We start from the raw sequence: 19062 nt of genomic DNA on the forward strand, positions 1-19062 counted from the left end.
GGTATTTATCCTGCATATCAATTAACTTTAAAAAAATAACAACTGCCATTCATTATGACCCTCTAGGTTCAAATACAGTGAGAGGCGGGAGAAGAAATTAAAAGCATAACCCTTAGTCCTCATCACAATTCCAATTTAGTTGAAGAGGAGTGATTAAAACTTGACAGAAGAATAGAAGGGAATAAATAATCATGGAGAAGTAAATTACCCAGCAGTTGCATATAGGCTCAAAGGTTCTGTGTTTATTAACCCATTACTGACCAGTGAAAGAAAATGAAGTCGCTCAGTCATGTCCGACTCTTTGCGACCCCATGGACTGTAGCCTATCAGGCTCCTCCGTCCATGGGATTTTCCAGGCAAGAGTACTGGAGTGGATTGCCATTTCCTTCTCCAGAGGATCTTCCCGACCCAGGAATTGAACCTGGGTCTCCTGCGTTGCAGGCAGACGCTTTACCGTCTGAGCCACCAGGGAAACCTATTACTGACCAGAGACATATTAATGCCACAGGTATTAGTTTCTGCAAAAAAATCCCCTGGTCAATAATGTGTTGAGTTACATTTCACTGAAACTGTAATGTAAATTGAATAAATGGATAGATACCCCTGCTTTAAGATGACTTGATACTATAAAGGTACACATTCTGTTGAAATTCACTCTTCAATGTGATGGAATTCCAGTCAAAATTTCAACTGAGTGTGTACACTTAGTCAAGCATGAATATGAACAGCACAACAGGACAATGCATAACTATCCAAGACAGCTCTGCAGTGAAAGAGGAAAGAAGTATGACTGGTCTCTCTCAGATATTAAGACATCACCAACTCACAGTAATTAAATCCTGTACTGACTGGCCTGGATAGACAGAACCATGGGGCAGAATAGAAAGGTCTGGTTTGGAGACAAGGACGACTGGAAAATGAACAGATGATAAAGGTGACACCAACCACATTATAAAGACCATAAAGAAAGCTGAGTGCTGAAGAATTGATGCTTTTGAACTGCGGTGTTGGAGAAGACTCTTGAGAGTCCCCTGGACTGCAAGGAGATCCAACCAGTCCATCCTGAAGGAAGTCAGTCCTGAATATTCATTGGAAGGACGGATGCTGAAGCTGAAACTCCAATACTTTGGCCACCTGATGCAAAGAACTGACTCAATGGAAAAGACCCTGATGCTGGGAAAAATTGAAGGCAGAAGGAGAAAGGGATGACAGAGGATGAGATGGTTGGATGGCATCACTGACTCAGTGAACACGAGTTTGAGCAAGCTCCAGGAGTTGGTGATGGACAAGGAAGCCTGGCGTGCTGCAGTCCATGGGGTCGCAAAGATTGGACACAAATGAGCAACTGAACTGAACTGAACCACACCATGGTGAATGAATGGACCGTAGATGGTGGTAGGAAGAGTGGTTCACTGTATGGAGGAAAACCAAAGTTGATTCACACCTTATACACTATACAAAGGTAGACTCCAAATAGAGTTAAAGGCATGAATGTGAAAACAGAAGTGTCAAATTAATAGGAGCTGGGATACTTAATGCGTTTGTGACCAATCAATGAAGAATTTCTTAAGGAAAACACAGAGGAAAAAGTTTATTAAATGTATCATGTAAAAATGAACAAGTTCAACAAATAAAATTAACAAAGGTCATCAAGAGCAGACATAATAAGAAGATGACTGAATATGTGTTATGTGCATGAGAGCTACGTTATGCCCAATTCTTTGCAACCCCAGAGACTGCAGACTGCCAGACTCCTCTGTCCAAGGGACTTTCCAGCAAGAATGCTGGAGTGGGTTGCCATGTCCTTCTCCGGGGGATCTTCCTGACCCAAGAATAGAACCTGTGTCCCCAGTGTCTCCTGCATTGGCAGGCAGATGACTGAATGGGATAAGGTATTTCCAATGTCCAAACCCAAGGAGGAATATATGAGGAAATCAAAAAGAAAAACACAAGAATACCGATAGAAAAATTGACAATAGGAAAAGCAATCAGCAACAAGAAAAGGAAAGCAAAAGAGCTAATTAGAAAGTTTGTGAATCTGTTTCTATTTTTTTTAATTCATTTCTATCAAAAAATGTCTAAATATCTTTTTAGATTCTGCATATAAGGGATGTCATATGCTATTTCTCTTTCTCTGCCTGACTTCAGTAGAACAGTTTCTCAAAGACTTAGAGAACAAACTTGTTTGGGGTGGGGGAGGAGATTGGAGGTAGGAATAGTTAGGAAGCTTGGGATGGGTATGTACACACTGCTACATTTTAAATGGATAACCAACAAGGTCCTACAGAGCACAAGGAACTCTGCTCAATGTTCTGTGGTTGGCTGAATAGGAGGGGAGTCTGGGGGAGAATCGATATATGTATATGTATGGCTGAATCCCTTTGCTGTTCACTCCAATATAAAATAAAAAGCTTTTTTTTTAATAAAGCTATTATAACAGCTAGAAAAAAGAATAATTAATTGTGGTAGAGGTCTATTTAATTTCATCTATAAGAATCAGTCTTAAAAAATAGAGAATCTTCTAGGAAAATTAATTTAATAAAATGACTTAAGAAAATCAGCAAAATCTGAATAGAGCAATAATCATTCATAGCCAAGAAATGGAAGGTTACCAAATCATTATTTAAAAAAAGAAAAACCTTCAGAATGAATTTTTTCTATTAGTTCTTTCAAATTATCAAGGAAATACATCTTTTGTGCACAGAAAACTAGTAAAGAACATAGCCAAACATGAAATTGATGCTGAATTGTACTGAGTGCATTTTTCACTATCCACTGATGTTATTTTTCTCTGAGCCTATTGATTTGATTTATAGCATTTAATAAAAATTCTAATACTTTTGTATCTTTTAAAAGGGCTAGAATGTATACAAACAGTTGTTCAGGCTTTATAATAATTAGAGAAATGCAATTTCATGTGACACGATATCACAAAGCAACTAGATTAGAACAAAATGAGAAAGCCAGACAAAGCCAGTTATTGTCAGAAATGTGGCTGGGGGACCCAAAGCATGCCAACTCTTTCCTGAGTGAGGCTCAGTAAAAGTAAGAGATAACGGGGCTTCTGAGGCACAAGGGCCCTTTAGGCCTGCATGTGCAGCTCAGAAAAACACCCAATGTGTCCTTTAGGAAACATTGTTCAGAATGTTTGTCCACCATCACTTATGTGCATGAGGGACTGGAAGCAATCTAAGTGTCCACCGCTGAAGGAATGGAAAAGTCACAATATGAGAGATGCGCACTAAAGAGTATTGAGCAGCAGGAAGGGGGAAGATATTAGACATACATGCAGCAACAGAGATGATGCTTAAACGCATCCTGCTGAACATCACAGCAAGAGAAGAATGAAGCCCACATCATGACGCCATTAAGAATATATGCCTGCACCGTGCATAATGTCTTCCTTCCAAAGACTGCAACCCAGAAGAGGAGGAAAGGGTACATTTGCAGTGGAGAAAGATACGAACAGTATCCAGAGCCAGGAGCTCAAGGTCTCCATCACCAGGGACGCAGCCACTTGATAACCAGACGCTGGAAACGACGTGACGGGAACAGCACTTCACGTCTGGGATCCTCCCCACCAAGAACCCAGCAACCCCTCTCACCATGAGAAGCGCAGCAAACAAACATCCACGGACAGTCCTTCTACCAAACGTCTGGCCAGGAACCCTAGAAATTATCAAGGTCACCACAAACAATGAAAGTCAGGCACTTCCCTGGTGGTCCAGTGACTCAGATTCTTTGCCCCCAATGCAAGGGGCCCAGGTTTCAGTCCTGGTCAGTGAACCGGATCCCACACATTGCAACTAAGACCCGGCACAGCCAAATAAACACATAATAAAAAAAAAAAAAAAAAGCCAGAGAAACTGTCACATCTACAAGAGCCTAAGGACACTCTATGACTAGGTGTAACCTGGAATCCTGGACAGGATCCTAGAGCTGGAAAAGCACATGAGGTAAAAACTAAGGAAATCTGAATAAAGAATGGACTTCATACTTGATGATGCACATTATAAAATAATGATCACGCATCAGTCTTGGTCTCTTAGCCGTGACGAAGGTACCATAGTAACTCGAGACGTTAACAGCAAGGGAGATGGGGTCAGGGTTCACAACACCACTGCATACTATATTTGCAACTTTCCCATAAATCTAAAACCACGTTAGAATAAAAGTCATGCCAAACTACACCGAGCAGCACTGTTTACAAGAGCCAAGGCAAAGAAACAACCTAAATGTCTGTCAGCAGAGGAATGGATCAAGAAGACGTGGTACATATACACCATGTGTATACGGAATACCGTGTGTGCACCACGGAATATCGTGTGTACTGTGCTCAGCTGGTCAGCCACGTGCGACTCTGTGCGGCCCCATGGACTGCTGCCCACCAGGCTCCTCTGTCTGTGGGATTTTCCAGGCAAGAATTCCGGAGTGGGTTGCCATTTCCTCCTCCAGGGGATCTTCCCCACCCAGGGATTGAACCCACATCTCTTGCCATCTCCTGTAGTGGCAGCTGGGCTCTTTTCCACTGTGCGACCTGGGAAGACCACACAATGGAATATTACTCAGCCATAAAAAGAAAGAAATAGTGCCATTTGCAGAGATGTGGATGGACCTAGAACCTGTCATATGGAGTGAAGTCAGTCAGAAAGAGAGACACTTAATATCACACAATATCACTTAAATGTGGAATCTAGAAAGCTGGTACCGATGAGCCTATTGACAAAGCAGAAATAGAGACACAGACATAGAGAACAAACACAGGGACACCCAGGAGGGGAAGGGGCGGGGGGATGAGTCGGGAGATTGGGACTGACATCTACACACTGTTGATGCTGCCTAGGAAACAGGTAACTAATGAGAACCTCCTGTGCAGTGCAGGGGGCTCTCCCCAGCGCTTTGTGGTGACCTAGGTGGGAAGGAAATCGAAAAGAAGAGGAGATGCATGTACACGAATAGCTGACTCACTTTGTCATACAGAAGAAACTAACACAACACTGAGAGCAGCTATACTCCAGTAATAATTAATTAAAAAATAAACAAATACGTAAATAAAACATACACACCCACAAGGCAATATACATTTCAAAGAACATAATACAAATAAAAAGACATGTCAACCCTAATAAAATGGTTACCAGTGTGGATGCAGGGGAAGTGGGCATAAGAAGTGTGAGTGAAAGGAAAGAGGACACCTAGCCTTCTCAGAGTAAGAGGGGGAACTAAATTCTAGACTCTGGACGGGTGCCCAGGTGAAGCGATATAGCTAAGATTATCCCTACAAGGCAGCCTCTGACCTTGAGAACACCAGAAGCCCTCTTTCTACCTCAGGGCAGCTCTGCCTGCTCTGAAGATGAGCCAAGTGAACTCACTCCACCAGTACGAAATGAGGAATTTAGCAGGTGGGCCACGAGGGAGCACGACAGTTTCTACCAAGTGGAAAAAGAAGCTACTGCTTTAAAGCAAGGGACAGAATCCCATAGAATCCCCCAGGTTAAATGAGGGGGCTGCTTTAGGGCCCAGGGAAACTGGCAAGGAAGATGAGAGATCTCATCGAGGGCCAAACCCGGAAAGGTTTCATTTCCAGAAGGGACACGTACTACCGGTAAGTTGGTAGCTACAAGGAATTAATGAAAACAATGGTCAAGTCAGATTTCTGGAACTGGAAGATGGGGAAACATCCCTGCTGCTGCTGCTGCTGTGTCACTTCAGTCGTGTCCGACTCTGTGTGACCCCATAAACGGCAGCCCACTAGGCTCCTCTGTCCCTGGGATTCTCCAGGCAAGAATACTGGAGTGGGTTGCCATTTCCTTCTCCAATGCATGAAAGTGAAAAGTGAAAGTGAAGTCGCTCAGTCGTGTCCGACTCTTAGCAACCCCATGGACTGCAGCCCACCAGGCTCCTCCGTCCATGGGATTTTCCAGGTAAGACTATTAGGTTGCCATTGCCTTCTCTGGAAACATCCTTAGGGAAGGGCAAAGTTCGGGACTGCAAGGCCAGTGCAAGACGAGGAGGATTTGTAGCAGAGACAGAAAGGAGTTCTACTCTATTTTTCCTATTGTTTCAGTGAAATCTACCACTTGGCAGCCGCCTTTAGGTTTTTCAAGGTGAGGGTAGAGCTGTTTCTATATCTGAATCAGTGGAGTGTGTGGACGGGAGAGGTTTCCCAGCAGCTGGCATCGTGGAGGCATTGACCTCCCCAGAGGCCAGGAAACCTGAAGGATGGGACAGCGAGCAAAGGGCTGCAGACAGGAGGGGGCAGTTTGAAGGAGGCAGGGGTCCTGCATGAGTAGGTGGAGCTATGTCTTTGTAACGATGATCCTTGGGGAAAGGGATGGAATGCAAAGTTAGATGGAATTCAAAGTTACAAAAATGCCATTCAAAATTAAAGCAGAAGGCTCAAGTCATGGGTGATGCCCTCAGCACCTTCTCCAAACATCAGAAGAAACCTGGGCAAAACACATGGCTTAGAGCAGGGCTCCAACACACTTCCTTGGGTCATCAACCTTTAAGAACCCCCGGCCTGCTAATAACATCTTCTTTAAAAATTGGCAAGCCCAGGAACTTTCCTGGTGGTTCACTGGTTAAGAATCTGCCTTGCAACGCAGGGGACATGGGTTTGATCGTTGATCAAGGAACTAAGATCTCACAGGCTGCACAGCAGATGAGCCCACGCAATGCAACTAGAAAGACAGTCCCTCAACCAAAACAAAAGACCCTGAAAGACATAACTAAGACCCAATGCAGTTAAATTAATAATTATAATAATAAGGTAAATAAATAAATATTTCTAAAAATCCACAAGCCCAGATGGTTCAGCGACTCGGAAATCAGAAATTCATATGCTTTCAAGGGAATGCCGAGAATGGAAAACTGGAAGAAAACATGTCACTGTCAACAGCCAGTCAGTAGGAGCCAGGATCTGAAAAGTAACTGACATTCGCTTCACACACCGAGGGTGCATGGAGAGCATTTTCCTGCTACCAGAGTTTTATCAAGGCTGCCAAGGAGTCATCAGTCAATTCAGTCAGGTGTTTTCTTTACAAGTGGTGATATCGTATCATGAGAATCTAAGCCACAATTAAAACAGATGAAACATGGAGGCTCTAGCATGCATTTGTGGAAAGTAAATGAAAGGAAAAATTAAATTGCAGCCACATAGATGGACCTAGAGATTGGCATACTGAGAGAAATAGGTCAAAGACAAATATCAGATGATATTTTTTATATGTGGGAATCTTAAAAAGGTGGTACAAATGAACTTATTTACAAAACAGAAATAGAGTCACAGATGTAGAAAAGAAACTAATGGCTACAGGTGGGGAGAAATTAGGAGTTTGGGATTGACGTATGTACACTGCTATGTATAAAATACATAACTAATAAGGAGCTACTATACAGCACAGGAACTCCACTCAATCCTCTGTAATGGCCTATATGGGGAAAGAATCATAAAAAGAGAGAATATATGCATACGTGAGCTTCCCCAGTGACTCAGATGGTAAAGAATCGGCTGCAATGCAGGAGACCTGGATCCGATCCCTGGGTCAGGAAGATCCCCTGAAGGAGGGCACGGCAAGGACAGAGGAGCCTGGTGGGCTGCAGTCCATGGGGTGGCAGAGAGTCAGATGTGACTAAGTAACTACCCACAATAAAGCACATATGCACCTGCATTAATATAACTGAGAAACTCTGCTGTATACCTGAGGCTAATACAACACTGTAAATCAACTATACTCCAATAAAAATATTCTAAAAATTAAGTTGCTTTGATATGCATAGATCACTTCCAAGAAAATCAGTCACCTCTGATTCTTCTGAGATGGAGAGTTTGGGAGTTGAGAGATGGGATTAAGTGTAAGAACCCTTCCACATTTTAAAAAGTTTGAGCCCTATAAATTTGTCCCTTTCTTCCAAAAAATGAATAAAATGTTAAAAACAAAGATTAAATATTAATACGTTTATCCCCCGCTATTTTCCTCAAAGACTATAAGACATCATATCAAAACAACATCCACCTCTAATGCAAAAGGATGAAACAAATAATTGAGAGGTACAGATTTAAAATAAAACAGGGAAAAGAGCAGCATAGCATACAGGGGTAAAGTGAGCACAAGAAAGGCTCTCACAGAATCCTGTTGCTGGACATGGCCTTGAATTTGGTGGATAAAGCAAAGCATGAAACAAGATCAGAGTCGGGGGGCAGGTGACAAAGCGGCCTCTCAAGCAGAAGAACAAGGGAGAGCAAAGAGAAATTTCTCTCAAACATCCATCTTGAGCAGATGCTGAACCCAGGGCAGGTCCCTAACGTCCGCCTGCAGACGGAGAGCCGCCCCTCTGGGATGGCTCCCAGACCCTTGAGTGTGGGGTGGGTGGGCTGCTCACCACCCAAGGTGCCCAGAGCTCAGATTCTGGGAGACCTGAGGGGGGGCTGAGAAGGCAGAGCAGAGGCAGGGAGCAGCCTACAACCAGACACACCGCTCAGAACACAGGCTCCAAACTCCAACGAAGAACAAGATGATGGAGGAGCAGCTGGACGTGGAGTACATCTCTCTCCACGGATACATCGGGAACACACCTTCAGACACACAAGTGCATGCAGGACACCAGCTGAGAGCCGACAGGGGTGCCGAACTCCAACTAGGCCACCTCTGTGCTTGACCAATTAAGTCAGAGGAGTTGAAGAAAACGTTCTCAGTTAATAGCATTTTATTCCTTTGTCTCTTAAATGACACACGGTGGCTTCAGCTTTCCACGCAGCCTGGAAATGAAGTCGGCATCCAGTTCACAGTGGCCCCCGGGCACTTGATTTCCAGCGTGGTCTCCTATGCGTCTGTTTGCCCAAAGCACTCCCTAGAGGATGAGCAGCCTTTCTTCTCTTCCTCTTTCTTCTCCCACCCACTCTCTACCCGCAACAAACCCATAGCAGGCCCTAACCACCAAGCCCTCTCTAGCAACACACGCACATCATGCACAGAGGCGATGCTGCATGTTCACCAGACAGGATTCACGTTCCTCCTGGGCACCCAGCTAAACCACCTTGCCCAGCCTCGCATGCAGACAGAAGAAAAGACAGGACTAAACTCCGGCCAGTAGAAGCTGAGTAGGTATGGCATTGTCACTTGCACACCTGGACCCTAAAATGTCCTGCAGAGTCACCCACATTGTCTATCAGTTCCCCAGATGCCAACTGGACTTGGATACTCAGAGCAACTATCTGTCATCTTTGTCAGGAGCCAAGATGGTGGAGCCTCGGTCAATCTTAGTCCTAAATAATTGCATGGTACAGAACGCCCTCTGCTAACCCACAATGGGCTACAACATGGGCAACCATAACATTTATTTCTAAGATGCTGAGATTTTTGTGACTGCATTTTAGCCCACCTTGCCTGAGATAGAAATGGGGGTTCACCCTTAACAAAAAATATATATATTTGGCACTGGCTTAGCAGGTGGAGCGTTAAGGGGACTTGTAGAGCAGATCCAGGTCATTACTGGCAAAAGCTACTGCCTACAATACCCTGGAGCGCAGACCTGCCTCTGGAGCTTATGATGAAAGAACTGGATGGTCTGCACTCAGAGGTGGTTAGGATTCTAAAAGAACTAGAACAGGATGGAAAAAAGAGATTGCCTGGTTACATGTTACCTTGTTAGATGAACAGGTAATGTCTACTTGTCTGTTATTGATGGTTGGGCATGTTTTTTATAAAAGAATCAACTACAAGAACTATTAATATGATGTGTCACTGATACACTAGCAAATAGAAATCAACTAAATATAGCTATTCCAGAAATTTGAGACCTAGAGAGTTGGAAAAGTCATTTGCTAATTGCTTCTAGTCACTTCAAAGTAAGAGATGTCATTAATTTCAACTTTTTTTTAAAAATTGAAGTATAGTTGCTTTACAATATTTTATTAATTTCAGGCATGCAACACACTGATCTCAAATTTTTATAGCTCATACTCTATTTATAGCTATTATAAAACATAGGCGATGTTCCCTGTGCTGAACAATACATCTTCATAGCTTATTCTCTTCTTTTTACTTGTAGCTTATTTTTTTTTAAGTTTGTTTATGTATATATTTTGGCTGTGCTGGGACTTCACTGCTGCACACGGGGCTTCTCTAGTTGCAGGGAATGGAGGCGCCTCTCTAGTTGCGGTGCACGGGCTCCTGATTGCAGGGGCTTCTCTTGTTGTGGGGCACAGGCTCAGTAGTGGTGCCACATGAGCCTAGCTGCCCTGTGGCAAGTAGCATCCTCCTGGACCCAGGATCGAACCTGTGTCCCCTGGCAGATTCTTAACCACTAGACCACCAGAGAACTCCACCTGTTTATTTCATACATAGTAGTTAGTACCTCTTAACCTCCTACCCCTGTCATGCCCTTCCCTCTTCCCTCTCTGTCATTCTAAAAGACTGTGTCTGTTGGAAACTCTGAGATTTCTCAGTTACACATTGTGACTCAGACCTGTGGCAAAAATCAGATTAAGGATGTGGTCTTTCCACCCACTTTCAGATAACCTCAGGGTAGCCACCATTAAACTGAAAAATAGAGGCACAGAGGTGAGGAAGTAATAAAATAAACAGCCTTGAAATTACGTCTAGGAAAAATCGTATGGTTATGACATGCAGTGCTTTCTGAAAGGAAACAAATCAGAAGCCTTCTGTATCACTGAGAGAATTGTATTACTAAAGCTGTTATGATCTTGAATTAGAAAAGCTTTGAATGATCTCCAAGCCTTAAATCAATCTCAGGCAGGAAGTGGGCTGTGAATGCTGGCGGTCCCCAAGGAGGATGTGAGGATCCAGGATTCATCTCACGTGTAACCAGGAGGACAATGGATGGACAGGGATGTGCTCTGGGGGCAGAGCCAGGGGTCATTGGGAAAAATGAAAAAGAAACTCCCTCCCAGAGGCCAAGATCAGAATCTGTTTGGGCAACTTCCCCAACTCCCTGCAGAGAGAAACTTCCCAACGCCTGCACGGCAAGATGCCAACTCTGCTGTGAACTAGTGGTTACTCTGCCTTCTTTTCTTCCTTTTTCTGATGGAAAATGTTCCACTGCCTTCATTGCTCTCAAGTGAAGAGGAGAAGAAGCATCGTTTCCCTTCTGGTCATAGGTTGTTGAGCCAACAGGATTCACATCCGCAGCTGATAGGGAGACCCACCCCCCTCCTGGAGATCCTGAAATCTGAGCTGTTGGCAGTGACTGGGTAGCACTTGGGGTTTGTCGCCACGGAGAGGAGATGCATGTTCTCCACCTGCCACAGGAAGACTGTGATGGGGACCAGAGGGGTTGACGTGGCAAAGATGACCCTAGGTATTTGCTGCACCCATTTTTTTCCCTTGCGTGTTTAAAGAGCATTCCCCTACTTCCTCGGAGGTTAAATGGGACCATGTAATTGAGTTCTAGCCAATGGAGTGTGGCCTGGCTTCTAAAGTCCATTGAGCAATGTCATATGCTCTCAGCAAATGAAAACTCATCAACCACCCACTCTAAACCAATGAGCATTAAGCACAGAATCTGATAACTGCTCTCGGTCAGTGTCCGTGTCTTCTGGAGTTGAGTGTGTTCCTTGCCTCGTATTGTTTATTTCGCTGTAGCTTCTCTAATAAGCATTCACTTTATGTGCCCATGAACCGTTTTGGCCAATAACTGATAAAAGGTAGAACGACCAGACCTGCTGGAATAAACAGTGGAAAAACAAAAGAATGGCTACAAATTTCACAAAAGCTCGAGAGAGTTCCCTGAAATGATCAAGAAACTGACTTTGTAGAGTATCAGGCAATCAAAGACATGATGAAAGGTAGTTAAGAGCTGCTTTAGCCCCAGCAGATGCACCGATAATTGTATTATTAATAATAAAAGCATCTGGGATAAATTAAGCATGCCGTGACTCCAAGAGATCTGAAGAGAAAACAGAGGTTCTCAATGCACAGTGCACACGAAGCACCTCTGTACACAGGAACAAGAGATAAGGATCTCTTGTTATCCTCCCCCAGTTAGTCCTCGCATCTCCCAGAGCACATCACCAGCATCACCAGGAGAGGTGTGAGGATAAAGGCCCTCCAGTTAGCCTGGCACCTGGCAGGTCCAATGGGCTGCAGAAACAGAACACACTATTGACCCCTAAATCTCATACGTGGGTCAGGAGCTGTCTAGCCTGCCCGCTCACTCAGGCAATTAGCCCAGAGAAGAAGCAAAGTGGAGACAAAGGGGTGAGGAACAAAGAGCGAGGAAGTAACAGAGACGTTGTGCTGTGCTAAGTCACTTCAATCGTGTCCGACTCTTTGCGACCCCATAGGCTGGAGCCTGCCAGACTCCTCCATCCATGTGATTGTCCAGGCGAGAATACTGGAGTGGGTTGCCATGCCCTCTTCTAGCGTAGCTTCCTGATCCAGGAATCAAACCCATGTCTCTTATGCCTCCTGCATTGGCAGGTGGGTTCTTGACCACTGAGCCACCAGGGAAGCCCCAAATAGAGGCACTGTTAGCACTAAAAGGTAAAGACACTAATCAGCACTTATTAGGGACCTCGGGTTTACCCTGTTGGCTCTACCCACAAAACACTTATGTCCCATTTACTATTTGACCCAGAGAGACTAGGAAAGTGCCCTTTGGCTATTCCCCATTTTAGACAGAAGCTAGGGAAGGCCAGAGTTGTGCTGGAAGGCCATCAAAGCAGGTGAAACCGAGCAATCTGTTCAGTATGCCCCAGTGCCTGCTGCTACTGATGAGAGAAATACTAGATTCTGACTTTTCTGGGTGAGCTAACGGGGTGCACTTGCCAGAACCCACATTACTACGAGATTCAGAGATGGTTGAAGACTTTCCCATCAGTTTGGAGAACCGTCTTTCCTGTAACTATGGAACTGTCACCTCTACCGTGAAGGTCGCTCTGAGTACCGAGTGACTTCCAGTCTACACTCACCTCTTCTGGTGTGGCCATCAAGGCTCCTGTGAAACCGGCCCCACCACCTTCCTCCACCAGTACTGGCCCAGCCTCTTCATCAACCTCAAAGTGCCAGTGAGCAACAACCATGGGCCAAGTGTAGAAACATTAATAAATTAGAAACACAAGGCATGACTGCATTGTGCCCTCAGGAAGCTCACCGTCTTGTCTGGAGCTGCCTCTGAGACATGGATTTCACAAACAATGATTAATTACAACACAAGGGATATTAGGGTTCACAGAACAGACACGCACTCCAGGCTGGCACTGTGATGACTGCCTTCCTTGGGTCTGCCTAACAAGAGTCTTCTCTTTCCTTCTAGATCTGATCATGCATCTTCTGTCTCTAGTTTTACTCCAAGAAATAATCTTTCTGCCCTTTTGGCTTCAATTCTCATCGGGTTGGGATGCTCTTCTTCCTGTACCTAGAAAACCATGCCTTCCCTCGGGGCCTCACTAGGAAATGATTTTTAACTTCTGTAACATTCAGGTATGTTCATCTGAAAGCTTTCTCTTTCCCTTCTCTGGCTGAATCTACTTGTTCTATGGATTCAGACTATTCAACCAGTGAGAAGAGACAGCATCTAATTATATTTTCTACTGAAACATTAACATGTTATTAATGCTTAGCAAATAAGAAAAGCAATAATGTCATTATGTCTCTTCTTTTTTCACTCCCAGAGTTCACATGCGAAAAGAGATCTTAAAAGTATAGCATGGAAGTGCTTGGTCCATTAGACATATATTAGGTTGTTCTGTCCTCCTATACAAAGGTTCAGGCTTTTAAATGGGGCATGAAGCTATTAGCCATTACACATCTGCTGTGTTTTTTCTCTCCAACTTCAGTGGACTGGCACACTGGGCTCTTGGCAAAACTTACATAAAGAACTGTTCTTTTCCCAACAATACATCTTGACCACCATAAACAAGCTATCAGTCAGAAAGGCTCAGTTATTTTTTATGCTCTCAAAAACTTGAGAGCCTCAGAAGAGTCCAGGTTCCCGTTTCCTTACCTCTTGAATCCTACCCTACCTGAAGGTGCTGCCAGCCTCTCTAGCAAAAACCTTTTGAGTCCAATCAGGCTGGTCTCCATAGGGCTCCTTGGAGATTCCAAGTCCCCTTATTCCAGTAATCACTACATTTAAACCATCCATCGTGCATGCATGCTCAGCCGTGTCCTACTCCTTGCAACCCCATGGACTGCAGTCCACCAGGCTCCTCTGTTCATGCAATTTTCCAGGCAAGAATACTGGAGTGGGTTGCCATTTCCTACCCCAATCCACTGAAGCCTTGGTAATTCATGTCATCCTCCACAAATCTCTCTTGACCATAACAGATCTTGGTGATGACTCACCCTTTAGAATTTGGAATTTGCGAAGATCCAAAAATTTAATAGCACCACACGGCATATGTATCACAAAGCCAAATGGACAGAAGAATGGACACTTTGTTTATATTAAATTAGATCAGCCTCTCCCTAGGAGCAGAATCTACAGGTTCTATTCTTGGTATCACACACACAGGTACCACACCAAAGTATTCATAGCTTTTCCTTCCAATGGAGTTTATGTGCTTCTTAGGGGCAGAGACTACTGCTGATATAACCCAGAAGCCCTGTGATAGCAAACACTAACAGTGCTGGGCACGCAGAAAATACACAGTAGATTGTCACTGATTTGCCCCATAGAGGGCTGGGAATATGATCTGGTAAAACTGAGAGTAAAATCATACTCAAGTAAAAAATCAGTGATAGAGTATTGAGAGTAAATGTGACCACACGACCAATGTGAGTTTGGGGACTGTAACAAACATAATCCTATGGGGTCTTCCCAGAACAGACCCCCGTCCACGTCCTCTGCCTGCCTCTTGTCTGTAGAAAAATTTTAGTCAAAGAATAAATTTAATCAGAGAAGTGAGAAAATGCAGAAAGGAAAACAGTCAAGCAAAACAAAACAATAATATGTTAGCCATTTAAAAAAGGCAAGGACCTTAGTTCTTCCTCAAGGGCTATAGATAACGCTGTCAACCATGTCCTTTGAGATATTTTGCAGACAATGAAACCCCCAGCAGGTGGAAGAAGGTAACTGCTGCCCACACGGATGCAGATCCTAGACCAACTGGAAGCAGAAGTTGATGATGCTGACTCGCCACAACTTCCTCATTGACCAATCAGAAGAGTGTTCACAAGCTGGCCACGCCCTACTTCTTGAACACCGTGAGACTCCTCAATACCTGCTCTAGGGCAGACACACCATCTTGAGGGCATTAGCACACTGTGGCCCCCTATGTCTGGCAAAACAATCAAGCTATGTCTTTCTCAGTTCAGTTCAGTTCAGTCACTCAGTCGTGTCTGACTCTTTGCGACACCATGAATCGCAGCACGCCAGGCCTCCCTCTCCATCACCAACTCCCAGAGTTTCACCCAAACTCACGTCCATCGAGTCAGTGATGCCATCCAGCCATCTCATCCTCTGTCGTCCCGTTCTCTTCCTGCCCCCAATCCCTTCCAGCATCAGAGTCATTTCCAATGAGTCAACTCTTTGCATCAGGTGGCCAAAGTACTGGAGTTTCGGCTTTAGTGTCATTCCTTCCAAAGAACACCTAGGACTGATCTTCTTTAGAATGGACTGGTTGGATCTCCTTGCAGTCCAAGGGACTCTCAAGAGTCTTCTCCAACACCACAGTTCAAAAGCATCAACTCATTGGCGCTCAGCTTTCTTCACAGTCCAATTCTCACATCCATACATGACTACTGGAAAAACCATAGCCTTGACTAGATGGACCTTTGTTGGCAAAGTAATGTCTCTGCTTTTTAATATGCTACCTAGGTTGGTCATAACTTTCCTTCCAAGAAGTAAGCGTCTTTTAATTTCATGGCTGCAGTCACCATCTGCAGTGATTTTGGAGCCCCAAAGAAATAAAGTCTGACACTGTTTCCACTGTTTCCCCATCTATCTGCCATGAAGTGATGGGACCAATTGCCATGATCTTCGTTTTCTGAATGTTGAGCTTTAAGCCAACTTTTCCACTCTCCTCTTTCACTTTCATCAAGAGGCAAACTCCATCTTGGAGATTTAATCCAGCACCAGCGTATACAGGCCAAATTCTGGCCACAAGACTCACAGAGACCCACTCTATACTCAGTTCCAGCAGAGGGGGTGTGTGTTGGGGGGAGATGAATTGAATCAGAAAATCTGTTCTCAGACAGCTTTGGGGATCATGAGATAGAGGTCATCCTCCTGGAGATGAGGAATGAAGGATTTCTCCTAACCAAAGCCGGGAGCCCAGCAACTACACAAGGTGTGCTTGGTCCTGACTCAGCCATTTCTGCACCCCCTGCAGCTTTTCAGCTCCTGTTTCTCCTGAAGGAAGGGCCCACCACTGCCTGGAGGCAGGGCATGAACCGTCACTCAGAGGTCCCATCCCTGGTTAACCAGAATGCATCTCATGTTGTTCTGATGATGTGTAACTCTGCTAACCGAAGGTCTATGTGATTGTTTTCACCTCTCTATCTCACCTGTGCTAAAGGGAAGTGAAGTCACTCAGTCACGTCCAACTATTTGCGACCCCATGGACTGTAGCTTACTAGGTTCCTCCGTCCATGGAGTTCTCCAGGCAAGAGTACTGGAGTCGGTTGCCATTTCCTTCTCCAGGGGATCTTCCCAAACCAGGGATGGAACCCGGGTCTCCAGCATTGCAAGCAGATGACTTTACTGTCTGAGCCACCAGGGAAGCTCACCTGTGCTACTTGCAACAAATCCTAACGCATCTTCTAAACCATTAGATTGGGCCATAGACAGTACAGCATGGTGAGAGGAAACCTGAGTTCAAATAACTAAATCTGTAACTGGGCAGCTAAGGTTTGTTTTTTTTCCTTTAAGAAGAATTGATGTTTTTGATTTTCTGACATTACAGTGCCTGGACACAGTCTCCAGGTTATTTTTGTAAACAAAAGTTCAGTGAGTGGCTCTGATAGGCAGACACTGTTTCAGGAATTACGGAAGAGTAGATGAATAAACTCTGTTTCTGGTGATAAGAATCTAGTAGTGAAAGTCACTCAGTCATGTCGGACTCTTTCTGACCCCACAGACTATATACAGTCCATGGAATTCTCCAGGCCAGAATACTGGAGTGGGTAGCCTTTCCCTTCTCCACGGGATCTTCTGAACCCAGGGATCAAACCCAGGTCTCCCACATCTCAGGCAGATTCTTTACCAGCTGAGCCACAAGGGAAGCCCAAGAATACTGGAGTGGGTAGCCTAACCCTTCTCCAGCCAATCTTCCCAAGCCAGGAATCGAACCAGGGTTTCCTGCATTGCAAGCAGATGCTTTACCAACTGAGCTATCAGGGAAGCTCCTTACTAGAATCTAGTAAAATGATTAAAAAGGGAACCCAAAAGGTCTCATAAAGAGAGAACATAGTGGGCTATGGAATTTCAGAGCAGGAACAAATACCCTGAGTTTCCTTCAATGAAGAAATGGAATTAATAAAAAACCATATGCGTTTACAAAGCAATATCTAATGAATTTAGAGATTCTTATTTCAAAAGATGGCTACCTTCCACTTTAGATCACCCTTTTGTGTTCACATTTTCTTCTTCTTCCACTTGATTGCCTACTGACAAAAGAATATGCTGACTTTTTTTTTTTTTTTTTTTTGCAGAGGCTGATTTTTTTAAAGTTTTCCTCTGAAGAGCTAGTTTTCTTTGCCATCGTCCAAACACTGCTGCCACAGAGTAGATAATGAGAAACAATGTAATTTTGCATGGTGGGCACACGTTCTAGCTGCCAAAGCATTCACGCAAATAACCATTTCAAGGGCTCTCATCTGGCCACCACAAAACCCTGAGGAGCACACAGGGGCCAAGGAACGGGTCCCGGGGTGTCTGCGTGTGCGTGCAATTATTATTGTTTTCCCTGTGCTCGGAGGAATCCGAGACTCAGAGGAGTGTGGTGAGTGACAGTGACGACTGGCATTTGTCAGATGCGACAGACAAAAAGAAAATTGCTGGCTAAGCCCTCCAATCTAAAATTACTTACAAATTATTACCCTTGAAAGCTCGTGTTCTCACTGGTGTGTGTTCTCTTGCACAGCTACAGGCCCTGGGCAGCATCTGGGGGACCAGGGGCCCCTTTTCTCCACATGTGCCCCCCACTCCCCCCTCAGAAACGGGTCGATCTCTCTCCTCTGATCCTCTCTTCCCAAAAAAAGGATCAAAAAGCAGCCTTTTGAGCCCCCATCCTAAAAAGTCAAAGCCACTGAGTTATGTCCTTCAAGAATATTTGGACTTTAAAACTCGATTATCTCCCTGCAGGGGACGTCTTTCTGCTGATAAACCTTTCGGGAGCAGCAGCCAGAAGGCAGAAGGATGTGGTTCTGGGCCCCTGCTGCTGCCGTGTACCCCTCTAGCAATGGAGAAAGGGCCTCTGAGGTTTCCTTCAAGCGTCAGAGAAGGACAGAGAAGCTGGCGCTCATGCAGCCCTGGAAGGAACTTCAGAGATGAGCAGTGACAGATTCAACAAGCAGAGGAAGCCCACTGGGTTCCCGGCGGGGCTGAGGTCCAAAGGAAAAAGCAGGACCTGGGAAACCACCAGGGGCCTGAAAATGCCATCCTCAGCCCTCTTTGCAACCCCACGTGTGCACCTCTGTCCTGACCTGATCTCAGACTGTGTGCTCAAGCCCCGTGGTTCTTCAGATCTGCCCCAAGTCCAGAGGCAGAACCCTCAAGCCCCACGACCTTGACTCAGGCTGCTCTTTCCTCCATCTGAACACCCTGAGTGGGAAAAGGTGTTCTTACCTCGTAGTGGGCCACACGCTGAGATTCCGATATCAGCTGTGCGCTGCACACCTTGCAGTAACTGTCTGTGAATAAGTCCTGATCGATATCGGAGGACTTCATCAGGCTAAAAGAGAATCAACAGAAAAGAGAGATTAATCCACCACCATGGTGTTGATGTAGGACATTAAGGGTGTGATGAAGCCAGGAGCCTGGTACCAGCTCCAACAATGGTGACAGCCGGGAAGATCTCCCCACACCTTTAGGGTGACCATGTCAGTCACCTTTAGAAAGTGTACAGGGAACCATTTTCTCATAAATGTTCAACAG

The 19062-nt window shown here is 44.9% G+C and overlaps 1 protein-coding gene and 1 non-coding gene across 3 annotated transcripts in view; both read right to left on the reverse strand.

Moving 5' to 3' along the window:
* Positions 1 to 18855, reverse strand: part of ZMAT4 (zinc finger matrin-type 4) — a 288438-nt gene extending 269583 nt beyond the window's left edge. For both annotated transcript variants that reach the window (XM_040243115.1, XM_040243114.1), the window contains exon 1: positions 18754 to 18855. In XM_040243115.1, coding sequence (XP_040099049.1) covers positions 18754 to 18855 — 102 coding nt within the window. The remainder of the gene's footprint in view (positions 1 to 18753) is intronic.
* TRNAC-GCA lies at positions 401 to 472 on the reverse strand. Its single transcript has one exon. It is a non-coding gene; the product is annotated as a tRNA-Cys (tRNA).
* Positions 18856 to 19062: the final 207 nt, after the last annotated feature.

This window comes from Oryx dammah, unplaced genomic scaffold (genome assembly GCF_014754425.2).
Source record: "Oryx dammah isolate SB20612 unplaced genomic scaffold, SCBI_Odam_1.1 HiC_scaffold_7, whole genome shotgun sequence".
In the NCBI taxonomy this organism is placed as follows: Eukaryota; Metazoa; Chordata; class Mammalia; order Artiodactyla; family Bovidae; genus Oryx; species Oryx dammah.